The 18,524-nt window shown below is 45.0% G+C and overlaps 1 protein-coding gene across 2 annotated transcripts in view; it reads right to left on the bottom strand.

The window, feature by feature from the left end:
* Positions 1–1,628: 1,628 nt before the first annotated feature.
* The window catches only part of NCOA6 (nuclear receptor coactivator 6), a 39,159-nt gene continuing 22,263 nt past the window's right edge, over positions 1,629–18,524 (bottom strand). For both annotated transcript variants that reach the window (XM_082490925.1, XM_082490924.1), the window contains exons 8-13: positions 16,122–16,243; positions 12,206–15,238; positions 10,525–10,593; positions 8,533–8,569; positions 5,729–5,877; positions 1,629–2,237 (exon numbers count right to left, since the gene is read on the bottom strand). In XM_082490925.1, the coding sequence (XP_082347051.1) occupies positions 2,191–2,237; positions 5,729–5,877; positions 8,533–8,569; positions 10,525–10,593; positions 12,206–15,238; positions 16,122–16,243 (3,457 nt within the window). In that variant the 3' untranslated portion in view covers positions 1,629–2,190. The remainder of the gene's footprint in view (positions 2,238–5,728; positions 5,878–8,532; positions 8,570–10,524; positions 10,594–12,205; positions 15,239–16,121; positions 16,244–18,524) is intronic.

Raw genomic sequence — 18,524 nt, 5'->3', positions numbered from 1 at the left:
CCCCCTCGTCCTATCACTACATGTCTTTGGAAAAAGTCCCTCCCCAGCTTTCTTGTAGGCCCCCTTCAGATACTGGAAGGGGTTCTAAACTCTCCCTGGAGCCTTCTCTAGGCTGAACCCCCCCAACTCTCCCAGCCTGACCTCCCAGCAGAGGGGCTCCAGCCCTCGGATCATCTCCAGGGCCCTCCTCTGGACCCGCTCCAACAGCTCCATGTCATTCTTATGCTGGGGGCTCCAGAGCTGCACGCAGCACTCCCGGTGGGGTCTCTCCAGACTGGAGTAGAAGGGCAGAATCCTCCCCCCCCCTCACCCTGCTGGCCACGCTGCTGGGGATGCAGCCCCGGATGCCGGTGACTTTCTGGGCTGCCAGCACCCATTGCCAGCTCACGTTGAGCTTCTCACCCACCAACACCCTGAAGTCCTTCTCCTCGGGGCTCTCTCAATCCATTCCCTGCCCAGCCTGGATTTGTGCTTGGGATTGCTCTGACCCCAGTTGCAGGACCTTGCACTTGGCCTTGTTGATCTTCAAGAGGTTTGCACGGACCCACCTCTCCAGCCTGTCCAGGTCCCTCTGGATGCCATCCCTTCCCTCCAGCGTGTTGACCACACCACACAGCTTGGTGTCGTCGGAAAACTTGCTGAGGGTGCACTCCATCCCACTGTCCATGTCACAGACAATACACATATATAAATGTGTATGCATGGAACTATAATCCTACACGCATATATAAATGTGTACACATGGACCTACAATCCTAAGGGAGTAGATACCTTTTGTGGAAACCAACTTCATCCCACCTCCCTGTGAAGTATGAGAAGCGTGAGTCCCTGGGGGACAGCAGGGGCTTCAGAGAAGAGGGGCTCCTGGGGCGCGGGAGGAGGCAGCATCCCCCCACCAGCATCCCACTTCTCCCGCGCAAAAGACACAGAGCATCCAAACTCCGACGGCGAGGACCGGAGGCATCAGCCTCGCTCAGTCTCCATTACCTTGTGCACAAATAGGTAATTTCTGTCATTAGAAGAGGTGACGACTTGTATTTAAAGACAGTTTATATTTAATCAGCCTTTTGATATGCATAAATATATTATTCAAATTCCGTATGAAAAGAAAAAAGAAAAAAAAGGTAAAAGTATCTATTTGTGCACAAAGCAACAAGCGATCTGAAAAGACTGGTTCCGCAGTTTCTCGCCGCGAGAGGTTCCCGGAACAAAGAGCCCTGACCTACTTTCCGTGGCAGCACACGCGAAGCAGTCACCGCTGCTGGCAGTATCCTTATCCTGATAAATATACTTCAGGCTACCGCATTTCAGAAAGTCTTCAAACCCTTTAATGCGGCATTTTTCTCTGCCGTGTTTTCCCGCTGAGAAGCTTTATTTGCGGGGAGTGCCGTCTTCTGGGTTTCCTCGCTGGGTGTTCATCCCGCGTTATCCCCAGGGCGGGAGGGTGCCCCGGGAGGTTTTTTCTTGCTTTGCAAGAACAGCTGCATCAGTTAATTCGTTTGCGGTTAAACAAATTCCTTTCTAAAGCTCCATATAAGGAGCTTGCAGGCCTAGAGCTCGAAATAATCCCTTCGCTCTTCCTGTTTGGAACGATGCTGTTGTCGCTGCTAATAATAATACAACCCAAATTATAGGACAATAACATTTATTTAGAGCATGAGGGATTCCACATTATACAAACCCTTAAATTTTTTGTTTGTTTGTTTGTTTCACTGGTCCATTTCTACAACAAATACATCAGATCTACTATATAATAAAATTATTTACATTTCCAAACAAGATCGGGTTTGTTTATAAACCCTCTTACTGCTATTCACATACAGTACTTAAACAACAGCACAATACATTATTTTAATACCTAAAAATGACAACCCTGTATTCTAATTTGTTTATGAAAAGTGGAAACAAATAAATTTACAATTTTCTTCCCCTCCCCTTCCATTTCATACAAACACATCACCCTAATGTGCTAACCCTGGAGTTCACTTTGTAAATCCAGGGGGTTTTAGAAGAACCCAGTTTTTATATCTATTTATCTGTTTTTTAGAAAAAAAAATCATTTCTTGGGAACAGTATAATATTAAAACGACTTACTGTACAGAATTTTATTTAAAAAAGAAAAATCACAGCTCAAAATTCCTATCGGTAAATTCACACTCATTTACAAGTCTCATGTTTCCATGCAGTAATTTACTTGGATTTTCTTCTTTTTGACTGCATTGCACTGGCACTCGTTTCTGAAATTAAGAGAAGAAAAAAAGCATGGATACGAAGTCGGTAAGCCATTCACCAGAGGTGCACAGATTGCCTTTTTTTTTTTCTTTTTTTTTTTTTTTTTTTCTTTTTTCCTTTCTAAAATCACACCGGGGTGGAAACCTCTGGCGAGCAGGATTTCCACAGACCCGGGACTGACGCTGCGCACGCCGTCCCACCGCGGGAGCCTCGACCCCGGCGGCAGCCGTCAGCCCGACACAGCACACAAGTTCCCCCTCGCTTCTGTTAGGACGCTATTTCCGAGCGTTGCGAGCGTAACATTTACGAAGTCCTAACGGAACGGCCTTAAAAACGAGAGCCGTCTATTTTTAACTGGTCTTTAACTCGAGTTCCCCGCACTCGCGCAGCCGCACCGCGGAAGGACGCAGCGGCGCTGCGCTGAGCACCACCTGCGGTCATCGACCCGGAGCATCTCCGAGACGGTTAGGAAAAAACGAACTTCGGAAGAGATTTTGGAGCCTGCCAGGCAAGTTAAGAATCTAGTTGTTTGAGTCCCTGGAAAGCCAGGTCATTAGAAAACAAGTCTCTTCAGCGTACATTACGATTCACAGAAAAACAGCTTATGCAGAAAGGTACAAAATACTCCACAGCGCTGCAGCAGAACAACCGGGAGCACTTGCAGAAGCCACAGTGAAAGCAGATGACATTTTTCAGTGCACTTACCAAGGCACTACGTTTCCGTTTCAAAACACACCAAAAAAGAAAAGAGTAAGGACCAAGGGGTATTTGCATCTTTAGATTTTTTTTTTAAAAAATGTGATTTTAAATGTTGGCAAAGTATCTTTGGCTCTCTACAATATTTTCCAAAAGCTGTTAGCGCTGTGTGTATCTGAAGAGTCAAAAGGGGAAAAAAATTCCGCGACGTCTAAAACTAGAAAAGCAACGGTACAGCTCCGTGGCTGCTGAACTTTGTATTAAAAGAAAACCCAACATTTCAAAATGTAACAAGCACAAAGGTACAGTAAAAGCTGAAACAGCCCTTGCTGGAAAGGTACTCCAAAACGTGAAAATACCAATACAGTACCAGTTTTTGGAAGTGAAACATCTTAAGAGGCACGACTGCCAGTCACCAGGGCTCCCTCCAAGCAGCAAGAAAGCTTTGGAGCAGCCTGGTCAGCAGCAGCAGCTTTCGCCAGCCCGGCTGCGGCGGACACCTCCGCGCTGGGGAGAGCAATTCAGTGCCTGTCCCAGTGCCCAGGCGCTCCTCAGCATCACCAGCACCTCCTGAGCATCACCAGCACCTCCTGAGCATCACCAGCATCTCGTGAGCATCACCAGCACCTCCTGAGCATCACCAGCATCTCGTAAGCATCACCAGCATCTCGTGAACATCATCACCAGCACCTCCTGAGCATCACCAGCATCTCGTGAGCATCACCAGCACCTCCTGAGCATCACCAGCACCTCCTGAGCATCACCAGCATCTCGTGAGCATCACCAGCACCTCCCTCGCCTGCTTCCACCCCAAACCCGCTCACCGAAGTGTGCCATGTATGTATGGAGGAGGGCTGACTTTCAGTGTGTCCTCTTCTCTTACAGTTATCCTTCTGCCTCCTCCCTCCTGATGCTTAGCAAGGGAATTCCTGCAGGAACTGGTCAAAGTCCCCTTCTCTCTCCCTGCGATACTTCAGTTTTTCCTATGCGCCATTTTTATAATGACCTCAACCAGCCTCCGTCTCAAAAGGTAACTTCTCCCATCCCCGCATTCTCTTTAACGTGAGTCAGCGAGTTTCTCGGGACACGGACAATGTGACCGTAGATGTCTAGGAGGAGGCCAGGAGCATACGAAGCAACTGTGCTTTTTTAAGCTACGATTCACTGATAAAAACGTAGACCAGAGTAGGCACAAGTGGCAAACCTCGGTACAGCTCTTCGGCTACCTCCCTAACCCTCCAGCCTGTCCTCTTCCACGAGAGAGTCCCGTTTTGCTCAGTCGCTTGCACGGAGATAAGGTAACCAGAGCCCAGGGGACTACACGGTAAGCTGGACCTCCGTTTTCAAGCACAACCTTTAGGTACCGCAGCAGTTCCAGACACATGTTTTAAAAGCAGTGATTTTACTTACAGAGGTAAACGAATAATACAGTCAGTACAAAACCCCTAAGTGAGTTCTGGTATTGTTTCAATTTCATGTACTTTCACGTTCCCACGTTTTCAGGATTTGACGTGCCACTGGTTGTCATCTTTAGGTTTAGTCATTACAGTATGTGGGGCAGGTCATACGTTTCAGATCCCCCCAAACTCAGGAAGGTATCACCGAGTCGATTTTACATTGGCTTCACATCTTTCAACCTTTTTCTTCACAATCACGAAAGAGAATTTATTTTTACAATACAGACTTAGATTCTTCTGCACAATCCTGCCACAAGAAGTAAATTTAATTAAATTCAGCAGCCACAAAAGTGCAGAACGTATAGGTCCCTCCAGGTAATCTTTGAGAGTCGTTGCACAATTACATATAGCTGGAAGTCTTCTCTGAAACTCTTAAAACGCAAATATTCTTACCGTCAAACTTTAGTATCTTCAGTATGGGAAACGGTTGCTGAATTCAACTTGACTTCCTTTCATAAGAATTTTATATTAATACCTCTGTTTTCTGTATGTTATCTTTAAAATATTGGTCGAATGGTGCCTCTTGAGGGTCTCTCTTTACCCTCTCGCACAACTTTCGTCCATCAGACTTTTTCTGACCCTTAAACACAAGGAGCTGACACAGTTAGCTTCAGAAATGCAGAACGGCACCGGGGAGCGTGCACTCCGGTCACGACCCGGTGCGTCACACAAACGCTGCAGGCTTTGTTAAAAGACCGTAACCTGCGTAGAAATAAGGCACGTCAGCAGCTGCTAATGCCGCGGGTTAATAGCTGCGACTTTAGGATTTCCCGTGTTCTCGGCAAGGACAGCTGAGGCTCTGTGCGCTAACGCACAGCGCTCCTCGACGCTGCGGGCTGCCGCCCAGGCCGCGGTCTGAGCGCGCCTCAACCACAGCATTTGGCTTGGCAAGAGCTGACCGTGCACTTGGGAAGACTTAAGCATTTGTCTTGTGTCTTTCAGGCTTCAGGCAAAAAAAAAAAAAAAAAAAAAAAAAAGAAAAAAAAGAAAAAAAAAAAAAGTCCCTTTTTGACTTGAGTACAGTCCTTTTAATGGCAACACATTTCTGCCAAGAGAATTCAACTTCACCTAGGCAAGCGTGCTGGCCACTACGTTGATGAGTACTGCGGCAAACAAGTTCCACAAATTTAACAAGGGGAAATTCATACAAGATTTACTGCCAGTGCAGACGTCGGTAAATATTTCAACACCAACCTGCGACTAAATCATTGAAACTAGAGTTAACAGCACACAACGCTTACAAGCTGTAAACCATCGGTACGAGCCGGTTTTTAAAGGGTTATTATTTGGGGAAGTACGTTACTTCCTGCCCTCTCCAGAGAAATGATGGCTGTGCATTTTACCTTTTGCAGTGCTGGATGCAGACGCTGGTCTGGAGGATCTCTTGCGCTGTCCATTCTCTACAGTTTCCTGTGAAGCGGCAGAATCCTCTGTTCTTGAATTTCTTCTATTTGGAGTTTTAGACTTTTCACAATTCTCTTTTGTCTCATTACTAATAAAGTGGGACAAAATATTTCTGATGAAGTGTAAGAAGAATTATGTTTTTCTATGCAACTCAGACAAGCTGGAGGATGGACCGACACAGGTATCAGTTCCGGACTATTAGCACTGAAGGTATGAAACGCTAGAGATACCAGAAGTTTTATCAGATGAAGAATGACCTGAGTAAGCCAGAGTATAGTCCATTTCTATTAAAAATTATCAGAGGATACAGAACTGAGAAGTCCTCAAAGAGAATATTTTCAACATTAGAAGACCAAGAAATTAGATGCATTATAAATTGTCTGCTCTGTTTTCCACAGGCGCCACCATTACTGAGGTCTAGGAAAAGCAAACAAGTCACATTAGAGACTGCTACGGTACGGGAACACAGAGTTGAAATTGCAGATGAAGGTAAGGAGGAGTTATGAACTCTTCGGTGAGCGTGCCGGCTTTTGTTCCCACTAAAAAGACTCGCTCCATTGAGCCAAGTGATTTCTTCACGTATTAAAAAGCTTAAAGGTTTATTTAAAACTTCCTTCGAGCTTTAAAGCTTGAAGTTAAAATACTTTTTTTTATAACAGACAGCTTTTTCTGCTATAAAAAAAAATAATTTTAGGTCGTGTGGAAATCCGCGCTTCTTGTCACTGAGACAATAAATGGAGTGCGACATTTTGTAATTAAACTCCTCTTTTATTTCATCCCTCTTAACCCTGTAAATTCATCCTGTTTTCTCCTTAATCCATTAAAGCCAGACAATTTCCGATGACTAAGTGGTTTCTGAAGATGAAGCTAAACTTATCTCCTGTGAATTCAAAGGTAAGTAATCAAATAAATTACGCTGCCGATAACGGAAAAGGAGAAAGAAAACTCATTTCGTGCCCTTTGGGTGATACTTGCAAGATTTCAAGGAAGGCTGCCTTAACCAGAGACCTGACTGAAAGCGCACAGAGCAGACCTGTGCGTTACAGAGGTTCCACGACAGCGTCAGCGTTTCAGAGGAAGTCCTGCTTTGAGAGGAAAAACTACTACAAATACTTGGCCTTTTAAGTAACAGATATCTGAAATAAAACACAGTTTGTCAACGAAGGGAAAGACAAACCTTCCCAAGCAAGGAAACACACAGTAGAGGAGAATATGGAAGCACGTGGGTTGTCTCAGATATAAAATAATTATTGAAATCTATTTCCCTGTGGGCAATCTATAAACTGAACCCTCCCAAACAGGTCACAAACTGGTCTTCTGGGGAGTAACCTGGGCAGCGGCAGCAACAGCCGCCTACTTCAGAGGATACCTGGAGGTGAGCGACCAGGCACCATCAGCCGAAGGTCAGTTATTACAGATCATTTGCACAGATTCTAGTGCCTAATCCATAGTTTGGATCATCTCATAGGAACCAACGCATCACTTCTCTCCTTTTATAGGAGGAAAATCAAGTTGGCCCAAGTAAAAATATTTCTGGTGCTTTGTAGGTTGCAAGGTTCCTCTACGGTTTGCGCCGTATGGCGTTGGACTCCAGGAGCTCAAAGCTGACTGCTGTATCAGCCAGCACTAAATTCACAGTTTGCCTGAAAACTTCCCTTCTTTTCCGGTCTGGTGCAGAAAAGCGCCAGTCCAGAAAAATCCAATCAGAAATGCATTTGCGGTAATGTGATGGGCTGGAATGACTTTGGAGAACGGTCACGCAAGGACACTTCCTTTGGAGAATCTGCTCATCTGCCAAGTGTCGCACCTTCAGCGTTTTAGAAAAATTCTACCCTAAATCAAACGTGTCGTGCAATTTCAGTTCGTCTTTGATACAACTGGAAAGATCCCAATCCGAGTGAAGGCAAATATAGTTCAATATTCAATTCAGAGTCATTCCTGATCTGAGAAAGAGTATCGCGTCACCTCCCCTACAAAAGAAGACACCGCCTTATTCCCTGATGACCCAACCGAGCGAACTGCACCTCCTGCCCTGCCTTAGGGGATCACTCACTGACCAGGGAGCACCAAAAACCCGGCCAGCTGTGCCACCACAATTAGCCAAAAACCTTACAGAGGTCTGACTCGGCTGAGCGTAAGAGCCTGGTGGGTTTAGGACCTAACAGAAATAGATCTTGGAAACCGTGTTTTCTTCTGACAGAACACAACCATTTGAAAGCTGATGTTTTAATTACTGAATGTCTTCATCGGGACAAGATGAAGTTTCTACTTGGCATTCTACTTGGTTTGGGCAAGGTGTCAACAAGCAAACTCAGAGGAAATCTGGAGAAAACGGTCACAAAGGCAGAAGAAGAGCAAACTTTAGAAAGAACTACTTTCAGAAAACTGAAATTCCCATGACAGCTACGCTGCAGGCTTTGGGGGGGTTAGTTTTGATTTGTTTTCAGAAAATAACGAACGGTGGAACCGTCAAGACCCTTCCAGGACGTGAAACAAACCTGAAGGGATAAGAGGAAACACGGCCCAAAGCCCGAAGACAGACTCGGGGAAAAAGTGACCTTACGTTCTGCATTTCGGCAATGCTTTGAAACATTCAACTAGCCCAAGTTCTTAGCAGGACAGAAAGGGGATGGACAAGAAAATGAAAAGCAGTAGCAGAAGTTGAGCAATTGAAGCGAAGAGAAAGGGACTTCCTCCCATGAAAGCTACATCTATTCTGAATCTACACAAACTATCTCCTTACCTTTGACCAGCAACTACTGGAGCATTTGTTTCAAGTTCTACAAGAGAAAAAGATAAGTTTTAAGTCCACTGTAGAAGTACGTACCCGCTGCCAAGGCATGACTAGCTTTTTTCATTATGCATTAATTCTGAAGAATCAATTTCTCTCATCTATCGTTACTCAGAGCAAGGCAAGCTGACGTATCAAAGCTCCACATCAGCCGAGGGCTCTTCCTGATTGTGGCCTGCACCAGCTGGGACAGAGAAATGTTAAAAGGAACCCTGCAGAAGAAAACTGCAGAGAAACGGCCGGACTGTAGCCCTCGTCCTCTCCCTTTTTAAACTTCCATTTTAGACAGTTTATTCCTTCTAAAACGTCTAGGGTTTGTTAGTTTTAAACCTTAAAAACACTAATTTGGCTCTACTAAGCGTGTAAAATTTCGCCTTATCCCAACCACCTCTCACAGCGATATATTCTACTGCAAAGGAAGACAATCATACTTCTACTGAATTGGGAAAAAAAACTCTCCGGAGATGATGTAAAGAGAAGTCTGAGCTGCCCTCTTTCTCTCCCTGTCTCGTGGTGATTTTACACATCCGGATCAGGTTTCCTTTCGAGTCTTCACCACAATAAACAGCTCTCCTTTTCATCATGTAAGACTGCGAATCTTTTTACTGTCCATCTTTTAATTCTCCCCATATCCAGCAGGTCCTTTGTTGGGAGGGAGTAGCTATACCCAAGCACAGCGCGTCTCGTGAGAGGCTGCCCCGGGTTGAGGGATTACCACTGCAGCGTCACAGACGAGCTCCCCGGTTCGTTTGTCACCCTGCCCGTAGCGTCCTCCCTCGCACCACTAAACACCCGACAATCTTTGGGACAGCGCTGCGGTAAAACTGTGGCTTTGGCTTCAAGATCAATTTAGTACCCCCAAGTTTGCTACGGTGTGCGCGAGGTGTAAAAAAAAAAAAAAAAAAAAAAAAAAAAGTAAGAAAACAGATTAATATCTGTCCCCTTATGGTAAATACCCCTTACAATTTGTACTCGTGGAACATCAGACTCTTCGGTGTAAAGGCACACAGCACTGTCTGGGAAAAACAGACGTCTTGGTAACAAGAGAAAAATAGACTAAGCAACACAAGGAAAGAGCTATCTTTCTTCCTAGCCAAAATTTGAACAGGGAGAATATCCAATAGTAAAAATCGATAACGTCAGTGCTTTTTCCCCCAGCTGGAGGTCCCTAACACAGCCACAGCAGCACCGGGGCAATGAGTTGGACGTAGAACGACGGGGTGCATGAACATCTCTGTTGAAGTGGAAGTTTAAAGAAAAAGAATTTAGAACAATTTTTACTCTCTGAAAGCTCTACTTCTAATCATATTAGAGATGGCAAATTGATGGAGAGTGGCACTTCCCATGTGCAAGTCCACGTCTATCCACTTTCCCTACTCGTCTGGGGAATCGTTTTTTAAAAACACCACAGAACTGACGGTGAAACACCATAATCGATGGCATCAACAGAGAGTCATCTGCCAGGGCTCCATCCCTGAAACACTGCTGAGGGTTCATTAAAAGCTGAACAGAAAAAAAAGGATTACAACTCTAAAACTGACATTCCCAGCACGGCTTTTGACAATATTTTCAGAAGCGTCCCATATAAAAGAAAAACTCGTGTTTGCTCTTAACAAAACTTCAGAACTCAAACACGACGTATCGTTACAAATCCACTCCTTCCAGCCAATGACTGTGTATCTAAAAACTGCCTTAGTGATTTTTTTTCATTTGTTTTACTTGATCCCATACTGAATCGCCAATAAGGCTTTGGAGACTTCTAAAGCACAACGTATCTAACAAAGAAAAGCAATCCCAAAAGCACAAATAATAAAAAGAACCCAACCCCCCAAGCTATCAAGCATCTTAGTGACCATTACATATGCATTAAAATAAATGTATTTTCAGCTACAAACATAAAGCGTTTAGTTCACCTATATTCTGCTTTTCCAAAGTGAGATTTACCTGTTCTTTGAACAGTACTTTCTGATGTTGCAACTGAATTTTTTTTCTGTGTTAAATGTTGAGAGGATGCTAGAATAAAAGCGGAGGGAAAAAGTGTTATTTTCAAAGGGAGCCACAAGAATTTTCTGCTGTGCAATCGGGCTGCTTTTACAAAACACTCTATCTTCCAGCTTACTGCATTTTGTCATTCACAGATGCAATTTTTTTTAACCCACCCTCTATTCCCCTCTCCCCCACCACCTCCCCAGTTTTAAAAAAAAACTTTGGCAAAACTATCCCGAGCAAGTTTTCTCGACCAGAATAAGCGATGGAATTAAGTATCATAAAACACATTTTTAAAGGTAATAGGTTTTCACCAGACTGAGAAATTAAAGAAAGTCCTAGAACTTCAAAAGTTTAGTCTCTCTCAGGTTAATGCTCATTTCAACAGAAGTTCTGGGGAAAAATAGCATCTTTGTTAATGAATCAATGCTCTCACTCTTTCAATTACATTGCAAGAGTGTACAATATGCTCCACAGGCTCCCTTGAAGTCCTTTGGCAATATGATGACGTGACTTAACAATTCTCAGGTTGCCAAGTTAAAAATAAGATGGAAAACCAATTCTTGTTGAGCTAATGCTTTCTAGCCTTCTCTTGTATGCGATAATGAACTTATGAAGAACACGAAGACAAGAAGTTAAACTTTCCTGTTTAAATAAAGAATATCCACTTTCATTTTTCTCCTAACAAACCACAATCCCTTCTGTGAAGCTCAAAGTAAACATTTCCACTTTCCAGTGGCGTACAGCTACGACGGAAAGTCACTTTCAAGCTGAAGTTCTCAGTTCTGTGGATTGTTTTCTTCCATGATTTTACCTTCTGTGTTTAAATTAATGATGTCAAGCACAGTGGCTATTCAGACAGCTTACTTCAAGACTGATGGTTTATTTCCACACCATTTTCAATAGATTAAAAATGGCATCAAGAAACAGCAGCAATGTCATAAATAGAGTCTGTCAGATGCTCAAATTAAAACAGTAAAGGAAAAAACAGTTCAGACGTGAAGGTATTTTATGTTTTTGAATTGGGGGCAATTCACTTATAATCACTTTTTCAGGTATTTCTCTGAAATGAGCATTTTCATTTTTCCCTAGACGTAAGTGGTTTTGTGGTTTGTTTGTGTTTTTTTTTTTTTTTCTTCTGGAGGTTATCCAGCTATTTCCTTACAGGGTTAAGGTTATTCAAAGAGGGAACTAGTACTATTAGGATTAACTCAAAATATCAAAAATTACGTCAATAAATTGAAATAAGTTACAAAAATAAAAAGTCTCCGGCAAGACCGAAGCAGAATACCAGTATATCTACCGGTACAAGAGGCACCTTAAGTATTACTTTTGTCATTACTGATACATCCACTTTTTCTCCCCACTTCTAACAGTTAACGCAAAGTCACTCCTCTGTTACCGCATCATATGTTCATGACAAATACCCCATTTAAGCAGTAAATGGAAACGGAAATAAAACATCTGAAACACGAACCTTAGTGAAATACAAGCCTGCGCATCACCCAGATATTAGAAACAGAAGAGCAGTTGTCAGCCTTGGCTACCGTGTCTAAATTTCATTACGTTCATGGCAAAAAGCACCCAGGAAGTTTACAAAAGCAACCTCGTTTCTCCCGCGCAGGCAGAATGGACTTACCTGCACTTTGTAGCAGTTCCTGATGCGCTCCTGCCTTTTCCTCCGCCGCACCACCCGCAGCCTGCTCAGCTGGCAAACCGCCGTGGCTACTGCCGTGGCTAGCTCCGTGGCTACCGCCGTTAGTGCTTGGTGCCGCGGGAGCGGGCTCCGGGGCTGCGGGAGCGGGTACCGCCGGCAGCGCGCTCGCAGGAGCGGTGCTTGCTGACACGCTTGGAGACGCGGAGGCAGGAGCAGCAGCCGCAGTGCCGACGCTCGAACTGCCAGGCCCAGAAGTGCTCTGTTTTGTAAGACCGGGTGCTGGGGGGGTCACAGTTTTATTCTCTAGTTCTGCTGGCGATGGCTCTGCTCCCAAACTATTTGGGACCGACGTTTCTAGTCCCTGACCTTCTCCTTCTCCATCCAAAGCATACTGCTCTTCCCCTTTCTCAAGGGAGCCAGTGACTTTCTTGCACGCTTTCGTCAGCAAGAGTTGGCCAATCTTGTCTACTTTGCCCTTTCCTTTACTCGATGAAACAGGACTGCGTCTGTTCCCAGATCCTGGACTACTCGTAAGAAGAGGCGAAACAACAGGTCCAGACTGCGTTGCTGTAACAGAGCACTGGTCGCTCGACCCACCGCTTTGAGAAGAAGTCTCCTCTGGGCTGAAGTCTTTGACTTGCTGAGCAGGAAGATGTGAAGGAACACTGGAAGAAGTTGTAGGGGTAGAAGGCAGCTGAACAGGAGGTGCCAAGGGGTTAAGAACCAGTGACCTGCTGGTGGGAATACTAGAAACAGGACTGCTGGACGATGTGCTGGGAGGAGTGGGCCCGGAGGAGAACTTTATATTCTGCGGTATATGCAAAGGACCAACAACTGCGACCGACTGAGGCATTAGACTAGAGCTAGAAGTCATCGGGGCTGCCGGAATTGTACTTGATTGAGAGCCCTTCATAACCTGAATTATTGATGATGAGTTAATAAAAACGGGTGTAATAAACTGTGGCCGGGCGTTAGACTGAACTGCTGACTGTCCCTCAGAAACCATAACTTTGTTCCCTACGTTGGGCATTGTGACAACAGTCGACACTAATGCAGGTTGCAAGTGAGACGGCAACGGTGCTGATGTATTAGCAGAAGATGTAATAGGGTTTGAAGTTACAAAAACTGTTATCTGGTTGGGGGGTAAAGAACCCGAAATAGAAGAAGAGCTGACAGGCCTTTGCATTACCGGAGGAACACTCTGTGCAACGTTTGAGTTTACTTCTCCCGCTTCCTGGTGCCCTGGATTTGAACTGGGCTCATTATTTTGGGGCAAGCTAAGCGAATTAGACGGCTCTTTGCTCGAGGATGAATCCTGCAGTGGAGGAACGACAGCGATCTTCTTTAGCTCCTCACCAGTGGTGACTATCGGCGCCATTTCAAGACCAGACAGCCCAGGGGGCTTAATGGTTACATTAGGAGCTCCAGAATTATCAAGAAGTTGACTTAAAGAAGTTGGTGCCTCCCTCATAGCTGGAGACACCATGGTTTTACTTTCCTCCAGGACTGGAAGTTTACTGGTGTCTAAGGCCTGCCCATCTTTTTTCGACTGTTCTTCCGGAACTAAAGTTTTCACTTCTGGAGTAGTAGGGATACCTTTTAGTTCAATGCTGGGTTGGTCTTTGTTACCTTGGCCACCTTGTGCGCTTTGACACTCGTTATCTTGAGGCAGACTAAGGCTCTCCTTATTGTCTTCAGGAATGCCAGTCATAGCAGGCACAGAGACTGCGGGATTCTGACTACTTAGCATGTTATTATTTTGAAAACTTGTAGTCACAGGCGTTGGCAAAGAAGAGGGACCAGCCATCATATTTCTTTGTAATTCCATGTTCTGCAAGAGAGATGGATTCTGCTGAGTGGTCAACGATAATTTAGCTGCTTTTGAATTCTGTCTGCCAGGGCTCGGTGTAGTTTTCCTGCTGGATCCAGGACTGGACCTTCGACTATTGCTTGGACTTGCTCTCTTTGTTCCTCCCGCGTTGGTTTGTTTTCCTGAATTAATGACCATGCCTTCCAATTTGTGTGACTGCGGAGCAGCAAAACTAGACTGATTGTTAAGTGTGAGATTTGATGGGGCTTGTCCAATGGCCTTCAAAGTAGTTGGATTAAGACCCTGCTGATCAAATCCTCTATTGAGACTAGGCCGGGGAGGTAAGGGAATATTAATTTGGGGAGGGAACAGACCAGCTATAGAAGCATTGAGTCTCTCTGGAGACAAGCTAATCTCTGACGGTTCTGTGCTAGGTGGACGGTTATTGGGAGTCTGAGGATAGTATGGCCTCGGGCTTGCTCTGTTCGGGGTTTTAGGCCTTGAAGTTTGTGATGGGGTGGCGACATTTGGAAAATGGTGTGTAAGAGTGCTAGGCAGAGAATTAGACTGCTGCTGGGGACTCGCACCTTGGGCAGCTGAAAGCGGGGATGGTCCAGGTTTGGGTCCCGTCATCATTAATTGGTTCTGTGAAACTACTAAATGAGACGTCAAATTGTTCTGAGCTCCCGATGCTGGGGGGCCTTCAGCTCCAGCTCCTTCTGGAAGGGAGGATACCGATGAAACCTCTCCGAGGGGTGAGCTGGAAGGATTCTGTACGTTATCTTGATAAACCATTTTTCTTGCATTGTTTCCCAGAGGAGGATTGCCTGGCAAGGAAATTCTTTGTTTATCAGGAGATGGAGGCACTGATCCAGGACCTTGGAGGTTAACCATTACTGGCATGTTACCGCTTTGCTGCATCGGCATTCGTTGCGCATCTGGATTCAGAGGCCCTCTAGGCGGGTGAACTCCTTGTGGTACAGGAAGCCTGACTGATTTAGGATCCTGCTGCATCATAAGCATCATCATCATCTGCTGCTGCTGCTGCGGTGTCTGCGGTGGTGCCTGGGCTTGCTGTGGTGGCGGCTGTGGCTGCTGCTGCTGCTGCTGCTGCTGCGGCTGCGGCTGCGGCTGCTGCGTATGTGGCATGAGTTGAGGTGGCATCTGCTGAAGTGGTCTTTGTTCCACTGGCTGAGATGGATAACCTAAGATGATAAGATGACACATTCATTAAAACCAAAGATCAGAGAACGTTCTGTAACGAACAGGATCAGACTGTTTATCTCATGTGAGAGCCACATTAATGAACCAGGCTTTACAAACAAGGACAAAGATTTTACTTAATTCTTAAGAATATTTTTACTTAATGTATGAATGACTTGCGTGACATTTAATTGGCGATCTCTTGGTGTATTGTACCAGCTACTCGCTACTACTCCAGACTCATGCCACCCGAAAAGTCTCTGCAACCGTTCCATGCTTGCTTTCACTTAGAAATGCAGAGTTGGACTTTCACTAATTATTACTCCTTAAAACAAACTTAAGAGTTTGACAGGCCTTGCGGTACACGAACTCACATACCTGCTACAGATCTCACATTTTCCAGCGTATAAAGTAGAATCTGCCATGTACCACTTGGCCAAAATGGTGCTAAGAACCACCCATGTGCCTTATAACAAAAATTCCTTCGCGGACTTTGGATTTAATCCTCCCTATGTACAAAAGATAATTTCAACTGCAACCTCTATTTCCTAGTTCTGAAAAATCAGCTATTGGTTAACTTTTAAGGCATCACTCTGTGCTACAGCAAGAAATACAGATTTTTTTCTCAATTATGTTATTGATGAGTAACTACAATATTCAATACGATACCTGCGGGATGATGCATGAGAATGTGTCCACCTCTTCATTTTGAGCTACTTTAAAGAATTTCAGCATTTAAACAAGGGTACCAATTAGTTACAAGGAGGAAAAAAAGCTTTGGACTTGAATGTGTGATGACACAAATAAAATAGTACTGTCACAAAGATCAGTAAAAGCTCTCCTATAGTTATTACATTCGGATAATCCACAGAAAAATCCCACTACCTGGTGGCCTACTTGCAAAATCTGAAAGTTTAGGGCCTGAATTATCTAAATTCATTCCTTGTTCTCCAGACATCGACGACTGATCGCTCTCCTCCAGGCCAGCTGGACGTGGTTCTGAAGAACTGAAAGAAAAATAATTGCAATTAAGATACAGCCTTCACATCAGTGTTTGGCTTCTGCTTCCGTAACTAAGTACTCAAGTAATTAATTCCTAGCATTTTTCACAGACCTGCAAGTAACTCACTAAAATGTGCCACTACCTCTAGTGTAACATGACAAACTTGAACCCAGAGCCCAGATCTGCCGACAGTCACTCCTGTGCCTAAACACTACCAAAAAGGAAACAAGTTGCATGGTGCTCTATTGATCTTAAACATTTCTTTCCTTTCTTTCTACCTCGAATCTGAGTTTTATAACTAACAGAATGCCAATGGATATTCCAAACAATATATATATTTTTTTAAACTAAATAGGTTTCTCTCTAATACTGCTGTGACATCTGTATAGATAAGTATCACAGAATCACAGAACGGTTGAGGTTGGAAGGGATCATCAAGTCCAACCATCAATCAAACACAGCCAACACCACTACTAAACCCCGTCCCTCAGCACCATTCCGCCACTTCCCTGGCCAGCCTGTTCCGATGTTTGACAACCCTTTTGGTGAAGAAATTTTTCCTAATATCATGGGAAGATGTATAGAAATTTATTTTAATGGTAGCACCATTTCTTCCAGTATTGTAGCCAGAAGTGACCAGCTCAGGGTACCAGAGACATCTGTTAACCTCACAGCAAAAATGTATGGACATATCAGACATTATAAGTCACCCGCCAGAGCACAGACCTCTGTGGGATACTGAGGCTCTGGAAGTGCTCATAGAATTATCGAATGGTATGAGTTGGAAGGGACCTTAAAGACCATCCAGTCCCACCCCCCTGCCCTGGGCAGGGACACCTCCCCCCAGCCCAGGTTGCTCCAAGCCCCGTCCAACCCGGCCTTGAACACCTCCAGGGATGGGGCAGCCACAGCTTCTCAGGGCACCCTGCGCCAGGGGCTCACCGCCCACACAGGGAAAATTTTTTTCCTGATATCCAGTCTAAATCTCCTCTCTTCCAGTTTAAAACTGTTCTGCATCATCCTATTGTTCCCCCCCTGACCAAGAGTCCCTCCCCAGCTCTCCTGGAGCCCCTTTAGGCACTGGAAGGGGCTCTAAGGTCTCCCCGGGGCCTTCTCTTCTCCAGGCTGAACAACCCCAACTCTCCCAGCCTCTCCTCCCAGCAGAGGGGCTCCAGCCCTCCCAGCATCTTTGTGGCCCCACTCCAACAGCTCCGTGTCCTTCTGCTGTTGGGACTCCCCGAGCTGGAGGCAGCACTGCGGGGGGGTCTCCCCAGAGGGCAGCAGAGGGGCGGAATCCCCCCCTCGCCCCGCTGGCCACGCTGCTGGGGATGGCAGCCCGGGGTGCGGTTGGCTTTCTGGGTTGCCAGCGCACATTGCCAACCTCCAACACCCCCAAATCCTTCTCCAGGGGTATTTGATGCTCCAGGGGACTCACTGGGACAATTTAATATTGTTCTGATTCAATGCTCAATATTTCCACTAAATCAAGACAGTTTTTGCAGACTTAGAAAAAAAACAAGTTTCTATAGCTGTCCATATACATGGTCAGAGGATGTAAGATAAAGAGGAATGAAGAGTAAAAGACCTTAACTGCTTATCGGCTTCATGAATATATGAAGGCTGTAGAGAGATCTATGTAATAAAATCTCTGAGTTAAAATTACAGACATCAAAATAAGCCCACTGCCAACAAAGAGAGGCAGTATCATGCAGAAACGCCAAGGACGAAAGACATTTCCAGCAAAATAAGAATTTGAAGTATATAAATGCAGAGAGATCTATCTTATTTAATTTTACTTGAGTATTAACAGTTTCTGGCATCTGAACAGCTGACATGGGAAGACCCGGGCCTGTCCTAATGTCCTATCAACTATCTAACCAAGGTTCAAAAAGCAGTGCGTGACCTCAAAGTCCCCGATGTTTTGCTGGTCAAAACCGGGGAGAACATAAACCAAGAGAGAAGAAAGGTAAGACATGGGGCAAATGGGGAACTGTTCCAAGCACAGCTGCTGAGCGGGCAAGTATTCCAAGGAACGTATTTGGAGTTAAACCCTTTGGCTAATCCAGCACACCACCAATTTTTGTGATGCAGTTGTTAGAGGCTTACATGCCTCCACCAACACATTTGATGAAAACTGGCAAAATGCATACACGTGCCCCAGAAGCATTATATCAGCAGCCACAAAGGAACAAAAATTCTGGCAACAAAATCACCCAGAGGAGCTGCAGCCTTCGACGTAGGTGCCAGCAACGTGAACTGGAATAACCGCCGAAAATTGTGAATAC

This window comes from Vanellus vanellus, assembly GCF_965231255.1.
Source record: "Vanellus vanellus genome assembly, chromosome: 15".
Classification (NCBI taxonomy): Eukaryota; Metazoa; Chordata; class Aves; order Charadriiformes; family Charadriidae; genus Vanellus; species Vanellus vanellus.
Note: the sequence above shows the minus strand (reverse complement) of the source record. Positions and strands in the feature narration are given on the sequence as shown.